This window comes from Dunckerocampus dactyliophorus, chromosome 17, assembly GCF_027744805.1.
Source record: "Dunckerocampus dactyliophorus isolate RoL2022-P2 chromosome 17, RoL_Ddac_1.1, whole genome shotgun sequence".
NCBI classification, from domain to species: domain Eukaryota; kingdom Metazoa; phylum Chordata; class Actinopteri; order Syngnathiformes; family Syngnathidae; genus Dunckerocampus; species Dunckerocampus dactyliophorus.
In genome coordinates this window covers 11278310-11302561 of record NC_072835.1, presented here as the reverse complement: position 1 = coordinate 11302561, position 24252 = coordinate 11278310, and the positions used below count along the sequence as shown (strand labels likewise).

The 24252-nt window shown below is 40.2% G+C and overlaps 1 protein-coding gene and 1 long non-coding RNA gene across 12 annotated transcripts in view; both read left to right on the top strand.

Annotated features, from left to right (window-relative positions):
* The window catches only part of vav2 (vav 2 guanine nucleotide exchange factor), a 219241-nt gene extending 201418 nt beyond the window's left edge, over positions 1-17823 (top strand). For 5 of the 11 annotated variants that reach the window (XM_054757614.1, XM_054757613.1, XM_054757608.1 and 2 more), the window contains 8 exons: positions 1293-1364; positions 1442-1503; positions 3759-3875; positions 5568-5655; positions 5732-5855; positions 8872-8961; positions 9961-10115; positions 14216-17823. In XM_054757614.1, the coding sequence (XP_054613589.1) occupies positions 1293-1364; positions 1442-1503; positions 3759-3875; positions 5568-5655; positions 5732-5855; positions 8872-8961; positions 9961-10115; positions 14216-14263 (756 nt within the window). In that variant the 3' untranslated portion in view covers positions 14264-17823. The remainder of the gene's footprint in view (positions 1-1292; positions 1365-1441; positions 1504-3758; positions 3876-5567; positions 5656-5731; positions 5856-8871; positions 8962-9960; positions 10116-14215) is intronic. The other 6 variants (XM_054757617.1, XM_054757616.1, XM_054757610.1 and 3 more) reach the window with 4 other exon arrangements.
* Positions 17824-22097: 4274 nt separating this feature from the next.
* Positions 22098-24028, top strand: LOC129170128 (uncharacterized). Its single transcript, XR_008566534.1, has 3 exons — positions 22098-22211; positions 22276-22355; positions 23880-24028. It is a non-coding gene; the product is annotated as an uncharacterized LOC129170128 (long non-coding RNA).
* Positions 24029-24252: the final 224 nt, after the last annotated feature.

Genomic DNA, 24252 nt, shown 5'->3' with positions numbered 1-24252 from the left:
CACTAACCATCATGGTGTCAGCTAAAGATAAGAGACGAGAAAACAGGTCAATAAACACACAACGCTACATTAAATGACAACTTACATCACATTAAACACGTACTACTAACAAATGTTTCCAAAGCAGTCCAGCAAAGCATGCTGGGAAGCAACACGTGCCGATTCAAACTTGAGCTTGGATTTTTTTTGGAATGAAATGTACTCTCATTTTAAAATGGTGTACAATACAGAAAAAAACAGGTTAATAGTAGAATTTACGTAATCGTTACAGTTACTATACAATGGAGTGTTTTATATGATTAAATGAGGTATTAAGACATCATTTTCAATAACAAAAGTTAGTAAACACTGAATCTTAGTTTTACAATTTAGAAATTATGTTGTTTTATAAAATAAAATTTAGTACACCCAAAAGTAAATTTTTTTCAGTGTAAAAAAAAGTGCCTCCCGAGTAATCTGAATATAAAACTTTTAATATTTAAAACAATTTCTCTCATTCTGTGAGAAACGCGTAATATTACTTTTATCCTGCGCTCTGATTTCCATTTCCGAGTTTCTCTTTGTCTCTTTCTTTTAGGACCCATTTTAGTCTTTAATATTACTAGGGTTCGATTTTATAAGTTGCTAATCAAATCGAATCCTCCAAATTTCACCAGTCAGTGACGTGGTGGCCTAATGAAAAAACGAATAATGATAAAATAAAATAAATATTAATATGGGCTCATTGAACTGCATTATAAATGTATTTGTCGTATGATTCCAATTGTTTTTAACATCTTTTTAAAGTCAGAATTGCTGAAATTGCACATTTCCTGATCAAATAAGAGGTTAGAAATCGAAGATGAGGCTGCCGCAAGCATCCAGCTCACTGTCTGAGTGTACTCAATGAGTGCACTGAGTTGGAGCCTGGCGTTTGTCAGCATTATATTATCAGCAAGAATATAATGTTGCAGAAACATTTATTATACACCGTGACTTTCTACAGCCCTTCTACAGTGTAATGTTTTTAATGTATGTGTGACACCATTACTCTTGCTGTCGTACAATAAAATAGAGAAATGTGATACAGGGAGGCTCCTCATCCTGAAGGGGTGGGGGCGTGCATGAGTTGGAAGGTGCTTGTCACTGCCATCATTCCATAGAGAGGAAATATTGGGATATACAGTCGCACATTTTTGATACAACTCTTGTATTAGACTGTAGGTTTTCCTTACTTCAACTTGCGATCTGTGATGATGTTTGGAAAGGTTTCTATTGGCTTTATTTCCCAGATGACAATAATTGTCTTCCAGGGAAGGCTGATCCAGACACAAAAGAGTGGCTTTTTCCCCAGTTCCTGTGTTAAACCTTATCTAGACCCAAAGGTAAGTCAGCCATGCCCAGCGACTTTTGAACTGTTAAATTCTGAGCGACTTTAATGTGGGTGTTTTATTTGTGACAGCCTTTCCAGTCATTATCCAGCCGACAGTCATCAAGGGATGCAGATTACTACGGATATCCTTGGTAGGACCCTTGACTTACATCAATCCATCTATTCATTTTCAACCACTTATCCTGTGAGGGATTGCAAGAGCTGGAGCCTATCCCAGCTACTCGAAGCATTACAGTAAATCCCTGCTTATTCGCAGACTTCTTGTCTGCTTTAATTTGTAAATATTTTTTTTAGGGTAACTTAAGTAGACAGCCGTCTGATGGCACTATCAGCAGGGTGGAAAAAGGTGTGGTGCAGCTATGAATCCAGCAGAGGGCACTGTCTCACAAGTCAGTTCACTCAGCATCTTCCAGCAGGAAGATGTTTTGACAAGATGTTTTGTACAGCCATGGCCAACAAAGCATGTTTTTGGCAATGGCTGTATAAATTACTATAAATTATTGTTAAATTTCAGATTAAAATTTAAAGAGGAAAAAAAATTGTACTTATATAGGCTGTACTTGTCTATAAGCCGCACATGTCCACGTAACATGGCACATGTAAACTTTCAGATAACTTCTACACCGTGACTGTGATTCCATCTGTTCATCGATCATCTTACATTATCGTTTATTAGTAATGAGTACCGATACTCTGTGTAATTTTAAATGCGTTTAATATGTGTGTGAGGCATATTGAAGAGAGAAGGGAAGCGTTCTGGAGCTGATCCAGTCTTATTAGTACAGCAATCCCTCTAATTGCCGGTGTTGATTTGAAATCGGAGGAGAACGGCAACATCAAGCTAGCTGGAGGGTTTGGAGTGAGGCGTGTGCCAAAAATACAGTAGATATATTTATGGGTGTCTCGTGGATTTTCGGTATTCACTGGTAATTTAACTGCAATTGTTTCTTTAAGGGGTGCTCCGATCAGGGTTTTATGCTCCCGATTCCGATACCAATCATCCGGGCCTGAAATCGTCTGATACCGATACCGATCACGTGGATTAATTATACATTTTTCAATGTATTTATGATGAGTGCTATCGGCCAGGGGTTCCGTATAAAGGGGAAAAGTCAGGACAATTCCGTGGTCCCTTGTTTGCCACGTAGCCCAAAAAAAGGTAATTACAGTGTTCCCTCGTTTATTGCAGGGGATAGTTTCCCAAAATAGCCCGCAATAAGTGGAATCGGCAAAGTAGCAACGATATATATTTTTTTACAATTATGATATAGCTTTATGTTTTAAGGCTGTAGCACCCCTCGCCATACACTTCATACACCTTTCTCAGGCAGGCATGAACATTTTATCACATTTCTGTCTTGTTTAAACATTCTCAAAAAAGTTCAAACTTCCATTTGAACTGTAATGATCAACCTTATTGATCAACACAAGAAATGATTAAGTCACTCATGCATATTTCACTCCTACTACGCCTCTTCGTCCTGGTGCCGTTCCGCTGTAGCGTTTTTTATCCCTGTTAAATATTGCTCTGTCATCGCATTTTCAACAAACCAAAAAAACATATTTGACTTACTTTTTGAAGAAAACATATAAACATATATCTCTGGTGAAACTTACAGAGGATGAGACGCCTTCTTTAAGGAGACTTTGGATGTGAGAGTACATTGGTGGAGCTCGAGCAGGACTTCCAGATAAGCGACAGAGCGGTCTTCCACTGCTGAGAAAGGCTGGTCGTCTCGTCCGATGAATTGAATTATTTTTCGGGTTGTTAGCTAAGCCTTCTGACTGTCAGGCACATACGTGCACGTGTTGTCCACATGGCTGTGTTAGCTGCTGTTTGACTGATGATCACACCTCAAAAACTTGCCAAAAACTGTCAAGTTTTTGTTCTTCAAATGCCTTACGTATGAAATTAAAGCTTTTTAATGTGCTACTCCCCCGCAAGATAGATTTTTTGTCACTTAAATCCCACTCGTATGTTTTTTTGGGGTTTTTTATGTTGTGACCTTCTTGAGTCACTGCATTGCATTTATTTGCATTTTTCTTTTTTTTTTAGTAAGAAAATATTTATTGTGTTGTGACTAGAGTTGCAGGATGAGCTACAGTAGACTGCATTGAGAACTTTTTATTATAATTATTTATTTATTTTTTTGTTATTTATTTTAAATACATATGTTCCACTTTCATTGTGTTCTATTATATGGTTTCAAAATGACTTTTTTCTCTTTTCAATAAAGATATTTCAAAATTGCCCATTTTAGAGCTGTAATTAAAATGCCATGAAACCGTGATATTTTTGCCCAATGTTATCATACCGTCCATCGTATTGTTATCATACTTTTGTACAGCATTTGCCTCTGCGTTTATACCCTGCTCCTCTTTATAGGTTTGCTGGAAACATGGAGCGTCAACAAGCTGACAACCTCTTAAAATCCCACAGCAGCGGGACCTACCTCATCAGAGAGAGGACGGCTGAAGCAGAGAGGTTTGCCATCAGCATCAAGTGAGTTTCTTCTTTTACGTGGGGGGAGGGACTCTCAACGGAACGGCTTTTATTTCTGTTTCAGAAATACAAACTCTGAAGCAATTTTGGTAGCATCTTGTCGTTAATTAAGTTAATAAATGACTTTCTTATTTACGGCTGTTTGTTGTGTTTATTATCAGTGAGAAAAAGTCAGTGTTGCAAAGTAACAAAAGCCTCTTTCACACTGAGATCTTGCAAAAATTAGCAAATAAGAGCCATGACAGTAAATATCGAAGGATATTGCTGTAACTGTGTGCACTCTGACAAAGCGACGAAGACTCTTGCGATCAGATACTTGTAGATGTGTGGTGGTGTCAGTCCCTGTGAAATTTGAAACACTGGTCACAAACACCAACGCTATCATTTCAACGCAACACAGCGCCTCTGCCAGCTTCATGGAATACAGGCGGTCCTTGGTCGACGTGCGAGTTCATTTCCAATGGCATGATGCTGGAACCAACATGAACACCTGAGCCAGTCACACTGTACACTGCAACCATTGAAGGACATATAAAATACAGTAATACAAAGATGAAATACAAGAATTACATGAAACAGTAATAAAAAATAGAGAACAACGCCTCACTTTTATCCCTTGCACACTGGAAAGGGCGTTGCAAAGGAGGGAGAGAGGCTCAGTAGTTACCACTGTCCATTTCATAGGGACAGATCTATTCATATGTTCAAAGATACCATCTTTATCCTTCCTGAGCATTTCATGACGTCTCATTTCACGTCACTTGTCACTTTCCTTTTCTTTGATGCACCGCCATCAGTAGAATCTGCCTTAAGCCTGAGAAGCATCATGCATGGCAAACATTTAACTAAAAAGAACAAAAGTGACGTTGCACTTCCTCAGTGTAGGGTCGTGCATCTACATAGGTTTTCTGCCTATGTATTCTTCCGCCACGCGCACGGAAGTAGTTCTCGTTTTGATTTTATACAGTATGAATATTTTATGGGAGTCAAGGGTGGACTTGGACAAAAATTTGGCCCTGAACTTTTTGGTTCAGACTAGCCCCTCCCATTATGAGCCTAAAAAAATAAATAAAGAAATAAAGAACATGGCCACGGTTGGGATTGAACCTGCACCTTCTACTTTGAGAGGGAGCAGCACATACTGTACGTTACACCAATAGAGACAGAGAGGAGGACAGGTGAATTGTACCATTTTATTGTCAATATTGGTGACAGAGCCTTGGCCTGACTTGACGCTGCATGCACATGTCACGGCAGTGATGCGCATCCTTTGCACGAAATGGGCTCCCCCCACCCCTACACATCACTTGCTCTGTGTATAGGGAGGGGCGGCTCTGACTGTGCCGATTGCCTCCTGTGTTGTGTCTGCAATGGAATGGGAGATTTAGTTAACCTACCAGGGAAAGGCACAGCAAAACAGAACGGCTGTCAATCGGCCCATTGTTGATCGGCATACCGGGAAAAGTCCCGTTACTGATGATGGCCAGTCCTCCCCTGATGGGAGCGTAACCATGAAATGTTACAACATGTGGATCACCTGTAATCTTATACACAAGCAGCATCCCAGTTGTTATGGGTCTTTTACACACACACACACACACACACAACTTCATATACAGTATATATATATATACTGTATACATACATAAACTTGGATGAATAATTTAGTGACTCCAGTGTTTTCCCCAACAGATTCAATGAGGAAGTGAAACACATTAAAGTCATCGAGAAAGACAGCTGGATCCACATCACGGAGGCCAAGAAGTTTGAGAGCCTTTTGGTAAATGGCATACTTCTAGTAAACAACAACAAGCGCTAATGAACCAACCACGTGTATTCCCTGTGTCGTACAACAGGAGCTGGTGGAGTATTATCAGTCCCATTCACTCAAGGAAAGTTTCAAGCTGCTCGATACCACATTGCGATATCCATACAAATCAAGGGAACGCTCGCTAACAAGGGCCAGCACGCGCTCGCCAGGTAAGCGCCCTCACAATGTAGAATGCTAAACCATGACTGGTATGTGTGGAGTTTTCGTGATCAATATCAGCCCTTACCAACTTATAGTATGACCATAGAAAACATACGAGTGTACTACAATTTGTGCAGTACTGTCAGTGTTGAATGGAATATCTTCTGGATTTTCAATGTTTAGGTAAGTTGAGGAATTTGAGTTTCATCATCCTTTCCTCAACCACTAGTCGTTCAACTAGAGGTGTCCAAACTGAGGGCCAGGGGCCATTTACGGCCACAGCTTGTTTTTTTACTGGCTCTGTGCATATTGTAGAAATAAAATGAATTAATTATGAATGAGATATGTTATTAGATATTACACTAGTTTGCTTTGTCACCTATTACACAACTTTTCGTCTGATAGATTAGGATATATTGACCTACATTGATTGGATTTAGCATCTTTAATGCATAAATAATATCAAAGTGCTCCCCGGTGGGAAAGGTTTGGACCCTTCGTGTTAAACTGTCAATCTTACGAAAGTAGGATGTTTGACGTTGCGACACTGTGAGGGCCAGATGGTATCATTAAAAAAAAAAAAAAGATGCACAGTCACCCTACCCGCTGCGTCTAAGTTGTAATGTTTCATCTGAAAGTGCCCCATTGTTTGTTACAAAGCAAACACACTGCCTTTCCGGTGAATGCATATTGTAATGTCCGTGGGGAGCTGCAGCTGGCCTGCCCAGCATGCCTTGTGGGCACTTTTAAATACAATTTGAGTTTACGTGTTTGTTAACACTTTGGCATTGTTTGTTTATCGCACACGTCTAATACTAGTCATTTATATTTACCTACGTGTTACGTATTGTGTCCTTTATTTGATTTGCACCGTGAGTGAGGTTGTTCTGCTTAGTGACCCGCTGTCTGTTAGCGCAACTTCCTAAAGCGAAGGTCACAATTGGATGTGCAATTCTTTGGCCGTGCGATTTTTGGCTTTTCCCTTGTTTTTTGTTCGTGGAAAACGTAGTTGGGGTGACCATAAAGGAGTAAGATCCTGACACGCATGGAGGACATACTAAATATCTGCACTATCTGCACTAATTGCGTATATGTGGGGTGCACGTGTGGCGCACGACACACATAGGCGTCTACAAGAGCGACGTATGAGGACATTTACATTTTGTCCAAACCTGACACCAGCAAAACATAGGAAAGACACACGCTGGCTGTACGGACGACGCACAAAGACGCACAAAGTGCGTAAGTTTGTCTTGCAACCTGAAAAAAAACTAAGCGCCCATCGAGTTTGTTTGACATGACAAAGAACCTCTGCGGCTGGTCTGCAGCCAGTCTACAGCTCGAAAATCAACAAGTCACACGTGCACCCTCCGTGTGTTTCGTACGTTTTTTTGCATGTAGGCCGGCCCAAGGAGCCTGTATGACCAGTTATGACATAGGCTGTAAGCAAGCTGATGTGCCTTTGACCATTTCCTGTGTGACTCAATATCACGCCAATATATTGTCGTCTAGTCGTTGTTAAAAGTCCATTTTACATTTTTTAACGAGTCCATAGCGCCATATTTGTTTAAATGCAAGCCACTAGTGCTGCTTCATTATGGCTCGTACACCTTGCTGTTACTGCATGAAAGAGCACTTTTCTTGTTAGACTGAATAGTTTACATTATTTGGGTTTGAAATTAAAACCTTTGGAGGGGCAGCATGTGTCCCGTGGGCCGCCTATTAAGGACCCCTGCTATTTCTTAACCTAAAACCTGCATCATGTCAACCCTCCACATTGGTACAGGCAGCAAAAAATGGGTTTTCACATCTTTCCATCTCCCTGTGTAGTACAGTATATCAGGGAACATTTATTCCTTGGGAATTCCTCAAATGAAACAGAAGAAAACAGAAGGCCTCACTCAAGAAAAACTATGAGAATGTGGATCAACACCATGAATGTATATTTTATCCCAGACTAACAGCATAAATAAACGTGTGAATAGTTAGCGATAAACACATCTTAAGTGTAATTATCACCTTCTCTCTTGAGTCTTTTTGCTCCCACAAATGTGTTATTTGTCGCTTGTTTGAAATGGAAGCAACGCTATACTGTGCAAGTATTCTAAATCTGATCCCTCCCCGCCCATGTATATTGAGGAGAGGGAAGTACTGGTCTGGACCTTTCTGAGTCAGAGAGGAATGAAGGCGGCGGTAAAGGTCATAAAGAATGCAAGGAAGTGCTGCATTATGGGCAGACTTCTCTTTCAGTCACATCTCAATGTATAGCACGAGCGTTCCTAAAGGGGGCGCCAGAGATCCCAGGTTGAAGTAGAAGCTTTGCACTCACTGTTGCTTTCTGAATAATTGTAATTTAATGTAATTTTTTTTTATGTGTATAGGACGCAATGAAATGTATTTTAAAAATGCGATTATGAAAACATATTATGGACAGGAAAGCATACATAATTGTGCAAATGTGCTGCAATGCCTTGCAACAATCTCATACTCTTTCTTTCATTTGCAGTATCTAAAATTACATATTCACAATCAGTTAAGAGCATCTCTGCCATTTCCATGGCAACCCCACTAAGCAGTCTGCAACGGCAATACGCGCACACAGATCTCTCTCAAGACAAAATACGACAACACAGACAAGTATTAATGATGTTTCTGTTCATTGCTTGACTTTTGGAGCTTCTGTCTTTGTCTGTCAGTTTCCTAAGAGTGTTTATACTTCACAAATGTGCTGTTGTTTGGTTTCTCAAAACAACCAATCAAATCTAATTCTTCTATTAATGTGCATTTGCTGGAAGGTAGGTATTGATTCCAGCTCCATTGTACTCAAACATCCTTTTCACAGTGTAGGAAAGTAATGGCTGATGAATATATATTTAAAGGTTGAGTGGCTCCCACATAAAAACAAATAATAAACCAGATGAGAGACGAGCGTGGCCGTAGTCTTTTTCCATTCTCTGGCTCTGCATGTGCCTCAAAACATTTCCCCCCTTTTATGTCTTTGTCTCCTTTCTTTCCTCCTCTCAGCAGCCACCTGCGCCTCCTACAACTTCTCCTTCCTCAGTCCGCAGGGTCTGAACTTCTCCTCCTCTCCAAGCTCGGCTCCCTTTTGGTCAGGTACTCGCTTCCGTATGTCTCTTGCACTTTTTATCTTGCGTCTTCATTGTTTTTTTTTTTTTTTCACCGCCCACGCTGACCCCGAGCGCACTACTTCTGCTCTGCTTTGTTCATATTAATGAGACTCCTATTCAGTCTTCTCAGGGTCACAGTTCATCATTAAATCAACAAAGGAACAGCAACTTCCACTCAATAATGAAACCATATTGGATACAATGTGTCACACTTAACTGCTGTGTTTTTTTTTCTACTGCTGTTTTTGTCCACAAAATATTACATGTGCTCACCTTCCTCCAGAACAGCGATGGTCATCTTTGATAGTCATGAATTACTAACTTAGTGATTTAGAGCAGTGGTCCCCAACGTTTTTTGACCCAAGGACCGGGTTGTGTTCCCACAAATGTCCCGCGGACCGGGGAAGGGGGTTTCGTACATTATAGCTATCTAATTTATTTATCTGTGTAAAACTATGACATGAATAACATCAAATTAAAAGCACAAAATGAATGCCGACCCACCATCCACCAGTTCGAGCCTGGAGTTTTTCCAGAGAGATGATTACATCGCTGTTTGACGTGTGCGGTAAAAGGCAGTGCGCTAGCATGAATTAACTTGAGACAAATGTGCACATTAGCACTCAATAAGTCATCAAAACTTACCTTTATGCATTCCCACATAGTATCAGCATTTGACACCAAATATGAGGTGAAAGAAAAATGGTAAAAATACAGTATAGTAGTCTATCTGTGCGGCATGAGATAAAGTTAGCACACGCACAATGGACATGTGTCAAGACGGATGTAACAGAGAGAATCCGGCCACTTTTCAAAATAAAACATAAAAAAAAAATAATAATGGAAATATTTTTTTCTTTCTGTGCGGCCCGGTACCAAATGACCCACGGCCCGGCCCCGGGGGTTGGAGATCGCTGATTTAGAGTACTGCTTTGAAACGGACTGGACTGAGCTTTCTGTTCTCTTTTCTCTCTGACATTGGCAGTGTTCACTCCTCGCGTGGTCAGCACAGCAGTGGCCAGGTATAACTTTGCAGCTCGAGACATGAGAGAACTGTCTCTACGAGAAGGAGACGTCGTCAAAATTTACAGCAAGATCGGTGGAGACCAAGGCTGGTGGAAGGGAGAGACCAACGGACGTGTGAGTAAACATTCAGAGTTGTTCTTTGTATTGTTATCGTTGCAGTGTTTCCTTTACATTAATTTATTTGTTGTGGCCCCGCCACAAATAGATTTGGCGCTATCTGATTGACCTGGCTTGTAAAGACATTATTAAACACCTGCTCTGCCAGAGAATAAAAAGACGCAGCAGGAGGGAATGAGGGTTGCCAACCAAGCAACTCATGATGAATCTAATAAAAAGACATGAAAGCACGGATCGTTCCCCTCAATAAACAGTGGGTACTGCTGTGGGCGCCTCCCCCAGTTTGTGACATAAAAAAATGACACAAAGAAGCAGCAGATTAAAGTTCCTTTGTAGTTCTAAACATCTTTGTTTTGCTTTTCATGTTTTAAATGTCCTGTGGGAAACACCGCAATGCATATTAAAAGATGAATCATGTGGATCCTAGGTTCCCAAAGTGGGGTACGCGAATAAAAATGAAAAACAATTAGCACGTAACGCTCACAATTACGAGCGCACCTGAACGCCTCATAGCACGGAGCGCACCGTCATAGCACAAAGAAGGAAGGCGACACGGCATGAAGTTCTTCATTGCTCTGTGTGAGTTTTATGACGATTATGTTGTGTATTAAGAGTGTTTCATCTTGAAGGTTTAACTGATATCGGTGTCCCAATCCCCGCACTGTGAAAACATGTCAATGTATGTGCGTGTCGGGATGAGAGACTAGGCCATTCCCCTGAAAATGAGGCTTTATCGCTGCTTGTGTGTATTTTTGTACTTTGCATACTGCTTTATTATGTTTGTCGAACTTTCGCTGGACAAAGTGGACAAAAGAGAAGCTCAGGTTCAACCCATTCAAACGGAAGGACCCCAACATCTGGCTGAAATAAAACATATGCAGGACCAAGACTTAGATACTTTATTCATCTCCAAGAGAAATTTACATCTTATCTATTTATCAGTGCTCATGTAAAAGTTTGATCAAAATTTGACCATTAACAATAAACATTTTTGAACCAGAATTACTTACTATAAAATTAATTAACCAATTAACCATGTATAACATGTTTTTTTGAAGTGTGCAGCAGGAGGGGGCACATGGCTTCAAGTCAAATGTTTGAAGTGGTGTGCGACTGTGAAACGTTCGTAACGACCGATGTAGGTCAACGTTCGGGTTACAATATCCATTGCCTCCCTCTGGAGCAGGGGTCGGGAACCTTTTTTGCTAAGAGAGCCAAGAAAGCCACATATTTTAAAATGTATTTCCGTGAGAGCCATGTACAACTAACAACAACTGACAATACAACTAAATGTGTGCATTATTAAGCATGACCAACAATTTTAGATTATAATAAGTCTTTGAATTTAGTCTTTTTAATAACGTTGTTATATTGAAGCTAACCAATAATAAATACTGTGAAATACTTCTTACCATTAATGTGACTTCTGTGCTTGCGGTAGAACATGGATGGATGGATTAAAGTGCATAAAGATGTTTTGTATTTTGAATGTTATTTTTAACACTGTGATTTCTGTCAAATAAAATTACAACAGAAAAAATATTATTGTGTTAAAGTCAGAGAGCCAGATGCAACCACCAGAAGAGCCACATCTGGCTCCCGAGCCATAGGTTCCCTACCCTTGCTCTGGAGCGTCCCTGTTGTTTTTTTTTTGGTTTCCAAACATTTAAACTTTCCTCTTGACTAATTTTTGAGTTAAGAGTTATTTTTGTAAAATCGCATCTTTTTTCCTGTTAGAATACCACATTTTTCATTTTTATTGTTGTTTTTTCCAACTATTTCAACTTTCTTCTTGTAAGTTTTCTTCTCGTAATTGTGATTTTATTGCCACAGTATTTCACTTTTTCTGAAACCTAATTTTTCCAAAATGACTTTGTCGTTTGGTTTGTTTCTCATATTACGACTTTCAAAAAAGATCTTATTTCAACTTAATGCTACTAAAATTACAGGAGTATTCCTCATAATATGACATTATTTTTATATTTTTTATATTTATTTTTAGATTTTTTTTCGTTTAACTTTATTTTTGTAAAATTACCGCTGGGTTTTTGCAGTTGTTTTTGTTGTAAATTATATTTTTCAAATGTGCCACAAGGCCTATGAAAAAACAGCCGTGGGCAAGACAAGTTTATTTATAGAGCACAATTCATACACAAGGTCATTCAAAGTGCTTTACAGAAAAGAAGGGTAAAATCATTGCATTAGGTTCTATATTGAGTCCATAAATGATTCAAAAAGATTATGAATGAGGAATGCAGTTTAAATACTTGATAAAATCATTGTCATATGCACAGTTGAATAGAAGAGTTTTCAGCTTGGATTTGAACATTGCCAAAGTTGAGGATTGTCTCACATCTTTTGGAAGACTGTTCCAGATTTTGGCAGCATAAAACTGAAACGCAGCCCCACCGTGTTTAGTCCTGACTCTGGGCACCCGCAGGCGACCACTCTTTGAGCTTCTCAGAGCACGAGATTGTTTATGTGGCTCTAACATGTCAGAGATGTACTTGAAAAGACTTGAGCTGTTTTGAAGTCTATTCTCTGAGCAACAGGAAGCCAGTGCAGTTACTTATTTTACAACCATCTTTACTTTGAACAACTCCAATAGCAACAGTGCTTAGCACGCCTTAAAGCTCCACATTTTCATCCCTGTGTACCTGGATAGTGCCTGACGGTAGCAGCGAAGAACTCCGTCTGAGATGTCTGTCTTGCGCTAGCGGCACCTGACACTGTGCTCTGGCTGCTCTCCTCTTCTGCCTGCCTCTAAAATGTGTTGTGGTTCAACCTGAGGTGTTTAACAAGGTTTGTTGTGTTGCCACGACCCCTGACTGTTTTTCGACAAATATCACACCCAGCGCCTTGGCTGTCCGTGGAGCTGAACTAACACCGCACGTGGGTCTATTGACGATCGGCCATCGTTTCAGCGGCCTGACTGACTGAGAAGTGTGCCGCTGCGCACTGAAGAAAAAGTAGCTCCCGCCAATCGCGTATCATTTACACCTAAAGGTCGTAAATAATTTCGTTATTCCTCTGTGCTCCTGTTAATGGTATACTGCGAATTACCTCAAATGACTAAAGTATCAATATTTTGATTTGAGAATCGATTTTAGAGCATAAAGATCTAGTATTGGAGGTATCGATATTTCAGTATCGATCCGCACATCACCAATGAACGACAATTATTAGCTTTGTTGAATTGTTGCAGAAACTCTAACGTTGTCATTTACTGCATGTATATAAATTACGCAGTAACTTTTCGGTGATGATCAATAGAGCTGCAACAATTAATCGATGAATCGGCAACTCGTTTTTTCATTTAAAAATGTAAATATCCTCTTATTTCAAATGTGAATATTTTTACATTGCCTTAGTCATCCATGAAAGTATTATTTTTGCGTTTTAGGCAAAACGAGATATTCACACACATCAGCTTTGACTTTGGAAAACAGCGATCGACATTTTTGCCTCTTTTCTGACATGTGGCAGACCAAACCACTAACTGTTTGTGTTTGGTTCATATGGATTTGGTCTGTCTAGGGCCGAACCTGTTACTCGATTACTCTGAAGCTTGTCGTTTCAGTTAATCGACAAAGAGAATAATTGTTAGTTGTAGCCCTGATGATCGATCAATAAAATATATTGCTAAATATTGTTGAATTCCGCATAATTGATGTAGTGTTGTAATAGACGATTCATTGTAAAGTTTGTTTTTTGTATACACAAACACACACACACACACACACACACATATATATATATATATATGTATATTGTAAATGTATAACTTGAGCAGCTGTATGAAGTGTTCATTTTACTACCGCAACAAGTAGGAATAAGTTGTTGCCTGGCAACAGCTGAAATAGCGCTTGGTTAAGCCTCGAAGGAAGATGGATGAGGCTGCAGCGTGAGAGCGTGCAGTGATATGAAAATAATGCAAATGTCTTTCCAGCATCAAATGTATGCATCATTTTGTTCTGAAATGCATAAACTATCTTCTTATTTGTGTGTCTATCAGGCCAAACTGCTGATCAAATGTCTGTCATCATCACTTGTCCCATTTTTTTTTGTTTTTTTATGCGATTTGTTTGTCTTTTCAGATTGGATGGTTTCCCTCAACCTATGTGGATGAAGAAGGAGTCCAGTAAGGGCTCGATGTTTCCCGTCTGGCAAAAAAATAAAAAATCAGGAACCATCTATCTGCTGATCTCAGAGAAAACTCCTCACTCTACAGGAAACGTTTTTGTTGACGCTTTTGCTGGATCGCAAGCACCTTTTCCCCCCTCCCCCGTCTTCAAGTATGCCTCAGCTTTGCTTGTCTTATACTTTTCGCAGGATTCCCCATTTGATTTCTGTACAGCCAAGAGGGGAAAGCGTGGCTTGCTGTGTGATCCTTCATTGAACACGGCAAAAACAGACTGTGCATAGCTTTACGTCGAGAAAAGAAAAAGCCTTTGCGAACGTCTGCAAGGTAAAATAAATGTACAGTATAGATAATTTATTGAATAGATATTATTACCATGATTATTGCCATTGTGGGGATTTTAGCAACAACAAAAAATCTGCGGAGAAAAGTAAAATAAGGAGGGGGGGAAAAAAAAGACAGTTGCTCTTTTTTTTTTTCCCACGTTGACAGATTTTGCCTTAGTTGTCATGGTGATGCCTTGTGGGCTGACTCCAGTGGAGGGAAGAGACTTTGTTGCCTGGCTTGGCTTCTCATGTATGCATGTGTCCATGTGCGGCCCACACAAACACACACAAACACAATTGTACAGTTCGGTGCCTTTGAAAGAACGCTTAGTGAACCTCGACATCAGCCAGTAAAGAACATCGCCATCCCTGAAAAGGACCGTTTGTGCACATGCAAAGGGAAAAACACACACAAGACTCGACATCTGAGTCCTTGAATGCAACACGATGACGTATGGACTCCCAAAAACCCCGAAGTGTTCAGCTCAAGCAGTCGCAGTTAACATCAGTCAGGATGTCTCGCAGAAGGGCAACAAGACCACCTCTTCACTCTGACATCTCTTTGCTCACTTTTTTCAAACATGGAACCAACAAGTCTGCATGGAGTTTCATTTCTTTGTAACTTGCCTTATTTTTATTGTATTTTTATTTTTTTACAGATCATCAGATGTTTTTGCTCCCAGTTCTTATGTGTGAAATCCTCGTTGGTGCTGTGTCGACTGGTCACAATTAAACTGCCATTAAGAGAAGTGTGGGTGTGCTAATAGTTGAGGGGGTGTGATTCAGTGCCAAGTCTTTCTATTTATCTCCAGTCACTACTGAGCACTGTATACATCAAGGGTGTCCAAAGTGAGGCCCGGGGGGGCCTTTTTGGCACACACTTTTTATTTATTGGCCCTCGGCACATTCTAAAATTAAAATTAATTCATCATTGCAGGTGGTCCTCGGGTTACGAACGAGTTCTGTTCCCAGTAGAGTTTTAGTCGGATTTTATACCTAAATTGAACCAAAATTAACACTTAAGTCCCTTTGACGGTACACACAACACATGAAGGACATATAAAATACAGTAAAGATGAAATTAAACACTAATAAAAAGAAAAACAGAGAACAACTCCTGACTTTTATCTCTGTGGTTGTCTTGCACTCTGTAGAGCACAGGTGTCAAACACAAGGCCCGGGGGCCAGATGTGGCCCGCCACATCATTTTATGCAGCCCGCGAAACCCTTGGAATAATGCATGATAATAATGCACTTCACCTCTGCCCTTCTAAATGTATTTGACGTGTCATTTTGACAGAAAAATTGTACTGCATGCGGTTCTTCTAAACGTCAGTATTATCTAACCATGCAGCAAGATATTCCAAGCATTTTTCAAAAACAAATACTTGAATGTCTGCCTGTCACCATGACATTCTCACTTCACTTCTCATTTCGAAGCAAGTTATCCATCAATTTGTTAGTAAAAATATAATAATCTAATGCATGGGCAACTGTGTAATAATATTATGAGGTTATATTCATATTTAGATTCATATATACTGACAGTTACAAGTGGCCCTCTGAGGGCAGCCGTAACTGCGATGTGGCCCTCAATGAAAATGAGTTTGACACCCCTGCTGTAGAGGAAGAAAAATGCCCAATACAGTCGTCCCTCGTTTATCACGGTTAATTGGTTCCAGAACTGACCGCAAAGTAGGATTCAATATTAATAAACACAATATTTTTGTAGTTAAAGCATAGAAAACCTTTCAAAATATGTTTTTAACATCATTAGTGACCTGTAGACATGAAATAACACCCCAATTGTCACGTCTACACTCCTGTTGTTCTTTATTTACATCACATTGTGCAGGCTACCGGATCACGGCAGGGACATAACAGAGAGCCGACGCTAGCATAGCGAGCGAAGTAGTTAGCCTCTCCAATTTACATATTGTAAACTTAAGGAAGTTTGTCAAACAGAGTGGGGAAGAAGGACAAAGAACCCAAAAACTTACCACTTCCGCACGCAATGAGAGGAAAACCTTTTTTGCATTCGATCTCAGCCATGTCATGTCCGCCTCGGCCATGGCATGTCGGCTCGGCTCTGCTGGCTCAGTAGCCAGTCTCCATGCAGCGTGAAAGGTAATGTAATCTAACATCACGTCTCATGACATTCCTGACTTGTAGTGATCACAATACTACATATAACTTGTCTCTCAATGTTTTTTGACTAATAATAGGCCATAGTCAGCCATATAGTGACGGAGCAATATTCTAACCGCGATATAGCGAGGGATAACTGATGAGATTTGCTTAGTTATCACTCTCCTTTTCACATAGATCACATACTTCCACATGTTCAACAATACCAGCTTTATCTTTCATGATGATCACCATGTTTGAGCAGCTATGAACGGGCAGCCAATGTTCTAGCGCCGTCTAATTCGACCTTCATTTTCTTCTATGCGCTGCCCCCAGAAGAGTCTGCCTTGTGCTTGAGAGACATAACGAAGTGCATAAAGGGAACTCATAAGCGATCTTGTCCTTATTCCGTGTAGCTGCGAATGAGGCACACACAGCATTCGTCTGTGGCGCGGGACATGAGAAACACACCGTATCTTTGCGCTTTGTGCAGTGCGTATTCATCCGCCGCGTGTGCTGTAACTAGTTCTCGAGCTAGTCGAGCATTTATGGACCAAAGTGAAGTTTTTAATTGTTGATTGGTTTTAGAATCTTTTGGTATGGATGCGTCCATGCTGGAAAACGTTTGGACACCCCTGGTATACGTCCGTCTACGAAGATCTAAATCACTGGCATACAGATTTGGTTTCTGCTGTCTTCATTACGAACATGGATGTACCACATGGTTTTTTACTCGCACCTTTTCACACATTTCTGATATTTATTGACAGATTCACTCAGCTACTTGCCGTACGGTCATTTACAATTACTTTCTGTTCCATCTGCCACCTACACAAGTGTCTGCGCAGTACTTCTTGGAGATGTCCAATGTGCAAAAAGGAACCACAATGCTTGGCTGGGTAAAAGCAGCCGTTATGTAATGTACATTTAATAATGAGGATGGGTCAAACATGAAGTTATTAAAAGTGTGCATTTCATCCTTGAAAGTGTGCACGCAGCCCACTGAGAAGTAAAGTGCAAACACTGAGCAAGTTTTTTGACTGTTTATGATGGGTGCTGTTGCAAAAAGCGCAGTCCGGCTATTCTATGTGTGTTGGGAGGTGGGGCAAGGTGGGGGTGGGGGGGTGCACACACAGGAGGTTTCCATGTTGTCTTGAGCCAGCGGAGAGCTCGTTGCTGTTTATGTAGTGGACAAGAACAACCCATTGCATGTGGCTATTTATATTTCAGCTCCTGTCAGCACAGAAAAATATGTACGTCATCGTGTACATTTTTTGAATGGTCGAATATTTCCAAATGAGGTCTATCATGAAATAAATATTTCTCTTTTTGTTTAGGCTGTTTAGGCTGATTGTTTTTTTTTTTTTTTTTGATGTGATGTTTCACGAGCAATGATATATCTAAATTATTATATTATTAGGACCTATTTTCCAGTGAATATTAGCACAGCACATTCTGCTGCTCGAAGACACAAGGAAAAAGGTAACATTAAAATGTCATTAATTAAAAATGTATATTTTATTTATTGTTGTAAGTTTTAAAAAGTATCAAAAAAATTCTTCCAAATTGTTACTGATTTTCACAGGGGCTCTCTATCACCCCCAGAGGATCAAAATGGCAGTACAAGACTGGCAGACTGCAGCTTCTTGAGGTTAACCTACGCAGGACTCATCGTTGCCTCTGGTGGATTCAAATGGTAGTGCGAGACTGACAAAGACAGCACTGGCATTGATGCAGATATTTTTTTCTTCCGCACCAACGTCATAAAACAAAAGAAAACACATTTGTCAGGCAGTTAAGTTTATGCAAAAGCAACAAAGAAAACTCCAAAAATACAAAATAAAAAAAAAATAGTGTAAGCTTATCAGTGCTCTGTTGTTTGTGTTGTTATTGTATTAACTACTGCTACCAGTAGAGGGTGTTGTATACTTGTGGGAGATGAAGACATGTCCAGACATGTCCACTTCATCTCAGTATGTATAGCGCCACAACAGTCCTGATTGGCTAACGAAGAACCTGCCCATTGTGTTGTGCGTTCTGGTTGGCTGTAGACCATTGTCAATCAATCTTGGTGCAGGACTGCCTGTTCCCACATGCTGATTGAAGACAGAAGTTACGTGGCTGTAGGGCACCTGGAATACTGTAAATGAATGTTTGGTTCGTGGAAGACGACGACGAGGAATATGTTTTAAGAAGGATACAAAAATGGCACCAGGACCACGATCAGAGGAGTGAGTCACTTCATTTCTTGTGTCCAATCTCTTAAGTTGATCATTAAAGTCCTGATGAAATTTGAAGTTTGAGAGTGTTTAAACAAGAGAGAAAATGTAATGCCTGTCTGAGAAAAGGGTATAGGGGTTTTACAGCCTTATATAATAATTGCAAAAATATAGTTGGCTACTTTGCTGATGTCACTTATTGCGGGTTATTTTATGAACCTATCCCCCGTGATAAACGAGGGAACACTACTCGGCTACAGTGGCTGGCAGGGACACAACCATAAAACACCATAAAACAAGTGCTGCATTCACATAAACACTGCAGGATTTTAAAAAATGAAAAAAAACAATGCTGCAAATGCCAAAAAAACAAACTCCAAAACCAAATGGATGAGAGCAATGCTGCAATTTTACAGAAGCGGAGCATCAGACCTGAGGGATATCCCTCTTTTAAAGACTTAATTGGTAAGATTTGATTTTATTATACAGCAACCAACATTTTCTTCTTGGCATCCTGCTCATTATTATATTTTTTTTAGGTATTTGTCAATGTCCTTGTCGTTGATTGGTTTATTTGCCAACAAGGCACACTTTTGAATTGCTTGCCTAAGCTTTTTCCCGTAATTAGTATATGTCTAAATACATAATTGAAATCTTATTGTAACAAATACTTCATATAAATTGCTAAATCAAACCTAAATTGCTTTTTAAAAAGAAAGACATGCAAGCAACACAGTGATGCCTTCGCGTGCAACATTTTCTTCTTGTTTACTTGGTTTTCCAACCTTTTCACCTCTTTCTTCGCTCCCTCTGGTTTCATTCGCAGTCTCACACTGTAGGCGAGCAAACTTTGTGAGCTTAAAAAAAAAAGTGTTGATGATCCCTGCTGTTCTTCTCAAAGCAGAGGCTAAAGGGTGAGTACTTGTCTGGTGGACAGAGACTCCGAATGCAAATATTTCTGTGTACTTGCATGATATGCGAAGGACCAGTCGTGTACATATCAATAATATGTTGTTTTTTGACCTTTAAAAAGCGCATCGACTTGTGAGTAGGAGAAAAGCACATCATTGCTGTGGAATGAAAAGCATGTTCCTCCAAAGGTTTTTTTTTTTAATACAAATAAAATTTTGCAGCTTTTTCAATATAACTAAAACCTATAGGAATGATAAGTGCCGTTGCCATGGATACGCCACATCACCTACTTCATTCATTCATTTTCCATTTTCTGACACTTAAACCGCACCGCCCAAGTGTTGCCCCCGGTGCTAATGTAATAGCTACTGTTGATCAGAGCTTCTCAAATAGTGGGGCGAGCCCCCCTGGAGGGGTACGCTGACATGTTGCGGGGGGCGAGGCGAGGCTGTGGGACTTTCACTATTACTCAGAATTTATGTATTTATTTTATTTACATGTAGAAAGAAATAATTCATACAGTGGTTTGTACAAATGAATAAATAAATATTATCAGGATCTCGGTTGACGTCGAAAAGTTAGAGCAATATTCTGCCTCGTTTTATGTTCATTTTCGGGTTAGCGTTAGGGCTGACAAACTTTAACGGACATTTGCCTTAACGGCACGTATTTTTTTGTGACGCGCGATTAATGTGCCAATGTCTTGTTTGACCCTCGGCTTATGCCGTAGTTTGAGGAAAGGCAGCGGTGTCGCAGTTGATGTGGAGTCACAAGCGGGAAATGGACAAAGAAAAGGGTATTTTGAATGTTAAGTTTAGCTTCAAAGCCCTGGCAGATAGCTCTCTTGACAAGACCAAGGTTATTTGTATGTACTGTCACTGTGAGTTGAGTTGTCACCGAGTACGTCACAGCTATTTTTTATTGTCATTTATACAGTGGTACCTTGGCATAGGAGTGTCCCAACTCACGAGTCATTTTTAGATGCGAGTCGTCTCTTTGCTGATTTTTTGCTTTGAACTGCAGGCTAAAATTTGACTTACGAGCTGCTAGTTACCGGCAGGCATAGCCGAGGGCAGCTGTTTGAGGCCTTGTGTCAAAGTGACAAAGCGGAAGTGAGCGATTGCACACTGCGCTCAATGTGATGGCAGTAAAGGCTCGCCAGGGAATTTGTTAGCATTATTATTAGCGATTTATTAGCGTTTGTGCTTGAACTGCTGTGTTTGTCAAAGATGATAGAATACAAGTTGCATGTTGAAAGACCCGCATTGTCATTCTTCCACGTCGTTGAAGTGGCCAGACTAAGAAAAGTGAAAAATATTTATTTTTCTAACGCCCTGTATTCATTTTACTTAGTTGTTGGGTGTTTTTTGCAAATCTTTGTTTGTAACAATCGTCACAATTATATTTCGTGAGATGATGTGCTTGAAGAGAGTGATGGACCGTTTACCTTACCAATGTGTGCAAGTTGTACATTGTGTTTTTTATACATTGAGGTCCATTTTGTGTCAAAATGCTGGCACTTGCAACTTTCTCTTGCTCCATTTTGAGATGTTTTGCAGCTGTGATCAAACAAAAAGCAGAGATTTGAGAGAAGAAACACTATTGAATTGAATAAATAAAGCATGGCAGAACAGGAAGGTGGTGTCCGTGTTATCTCGCTCCCATACGGAGTCTTTGGCAACAATCCACCTCTTCAGTAAAGGTAAAAGTAACCTTAAATGCTCATGTAATTCCTTTTATTCATCATTTATGTGCATTTATAATTGTTTTATGCATGTAAAACGATAAAAAATAAAAATAAAATAGATTAATCATACCTGAGCTTGCCCTGTGCTGCATCCTGGGATCTGTCCTCGTTGCCCCGAACCAAAGCGTGACACATACGTGTTTTATGTTAACATTTTTGGCTTTCTGGAATGGGTTAATTGGATTTACACTATTTCTCATGGGAAAAATGGACTAGATTAGAATAGGGGTCCCCAACCACCGGCCTCTGGCCGGGGCCGAACCAGGTCATGGTAAACTTTCACGTGCAATGATAAGAAAAAGCCATGTTTTTAAAAATAGTTGATTAAATAATATCAAGTTTTATTTAAATGCATGTTGATTTTGGAAATGAAAGCTATTTATTGTATTTGAAAAATTATATACTGTTAAAAAGCCTATAGTTTTTACAGGTTCATGTCGTTTTGTTTCATTTTTTCACACGCTTATTCCCAGTGGTCCTTGATTGCACCATAGTTGTGTGCATGGAGACAAAGTGAAACTTTCTCCGATGCTGCCGCAAATCGACTTTGATATCTTTCCCGTTGTTCCTTCACGTCATCGTTGTTCACAAATGCTGGTGCTGAGTGTGATTGCATAAAAGGTGAGCTTTGATGACGTTCTTATGTGTGTGTCGAGTGCTCATGTTCATACTAAATTCATGCTAGCACACTGGCTGTTACCCACACATCAAAAAACGATGTGATCATCTTCTCTCTGGAAAACAAACTCCAGGCTCGGACTAATGGTGAGTCTGTATTCATTTTGTGTTTTTAATTTGATGTTGTTGGAAGCTGCTTTTCTGAGACTTTTGCAGTCAGACGAGATGTAATGCACACCGCTTTTAATGTGGAGACAGGAAGCGTGTTGTTGGTAGTCCTTCTTTCATGTTAGGATTGCACATCGTTATATTTGTGTTTTATACACAACATATAAATAAATAGCATTGCATTAGTCCCCCCCCACCGATCTGCCAGATGTTTGTTGAAATGAGAACCATTCCATGGATTAAAAAATGTTGGTATGTTTCGGTTAAGTCGGGGTCACAACTGGACATACGATTTGCCCGTGTGATTTTTGGCGTTCCCCCAATCACTGTTTTTTTTTTTTGTGTAGAACGTAGTTGACCATGAAGGACTGCAATCTCGACACGCGTAGAGGACGAAATATCTAAACGTGCATTGGCTGTGCTAATGTAACGGATGCCAGCCTGTGGGCTGTGCAAGTGTACGTTGGTAAACTTCACTCCCTCTGCCTCAAGAGCGGCGCTGAAGACACGACCGACAGTCCTTTTAGTCGCGTGGTCAGCGCCCTCGCCTCCCATTACGAAGGTACTGTGTTCGAGCCCCGGTGCGACAGGTGCGAAACAGGGCGGGTTACACTAATTCCACATGTGGGGTGCACATGTGTTGCATGACACACATTTTTTTACCCAAACCTGACACCAGCAAAACGTCCGAAAAACACACGTTGTCCGTACGAACGACGCATGAAGACGTACGAAGTGCGTACGTTTCTCTTGCAGTCTGAAAAAGACGCCTGTAGAGTTTGTTCGACATGCGGCCAGTCTACGGCTTGAAAATCAGCACATCGCACCGGCCATAGGAGCCTGTAAGACCGGTAGCGGCATGACTTTAGAGTCGGACATTCTGTAACGGATTAACGACCCCAACCAAGGTTCCACTGTATTTCAAATCGGGGGAATCTGAAAAAATCTCGATCGTCAAGGGGGAGCATTACAGAAAAGAATTGAGAACTGCTTCTGTAGCGACGTGAACGACATGAACAAAAACTAAAAAATGAAAGAAAAATTGCAGCATTGGCAGCATAAGGAGGAATATTAAAATCAAAGTCTTTAAAAACTGAAAAACAGCTACATAGTTGCATATGTACCGCTAATAATCAGTGCTGGAAGTAACTGAGTTAAAAATGGCCGTTGCTTCAATCGCCATAGCTCACTATTGCTTGGAGGAATGTCCCTTTTTATTTCCAATTTTCAAATGCAATGTTATTTTAACTATATTCATCAACATGGCTTAACTAGTACTGTAGGGGGAGCTCAAGAGCAAACAGCCTATATATTATTCCTGTATGTGTTATTTCTTCCATCATTATTATCTGTATATATTTGTTTGTGAGGTAATATTCAGTGTTTGAGCCTGAAAGTCTGTATTGCCTTACAGGTAGGAGTGTTTTTTTAGACGGAGCGTACAATCCTGGAACTAATTTGATCCGCAGTATGACTCATCTACTTGTACCTTCTCCGTCTCAGGCGGTGTTTGTGTGTTTACCTCCGCAATCCATGAAATGACAGATATGAGAGGAACCGGTGTCATCTCTCTCCCATGAGCTTCTTCTCTATGATGCTTCATTCGTCTGAAGCCTGCTACATCACAAACATTGAGGAGACCACATGTCAAGATTATGGCTTGAGGTGCTCCTCTGTCTTCTGTCCTCCCACACAGCACACATTTCAATGTAAAAAAAAAAAAAAAAAAAAAAGTGGGCTCTGCTCCACTTCTTGTGAACCACAACTTTTTTTTTTGGAGGGCACTTATTATTTTGCAAATAGTGTCATAGAAATGTCAAGATGGCAGGTCAGTGACAGATTCCTGTCGCTGGAGGAGCTTGTCATTCCGCATTCT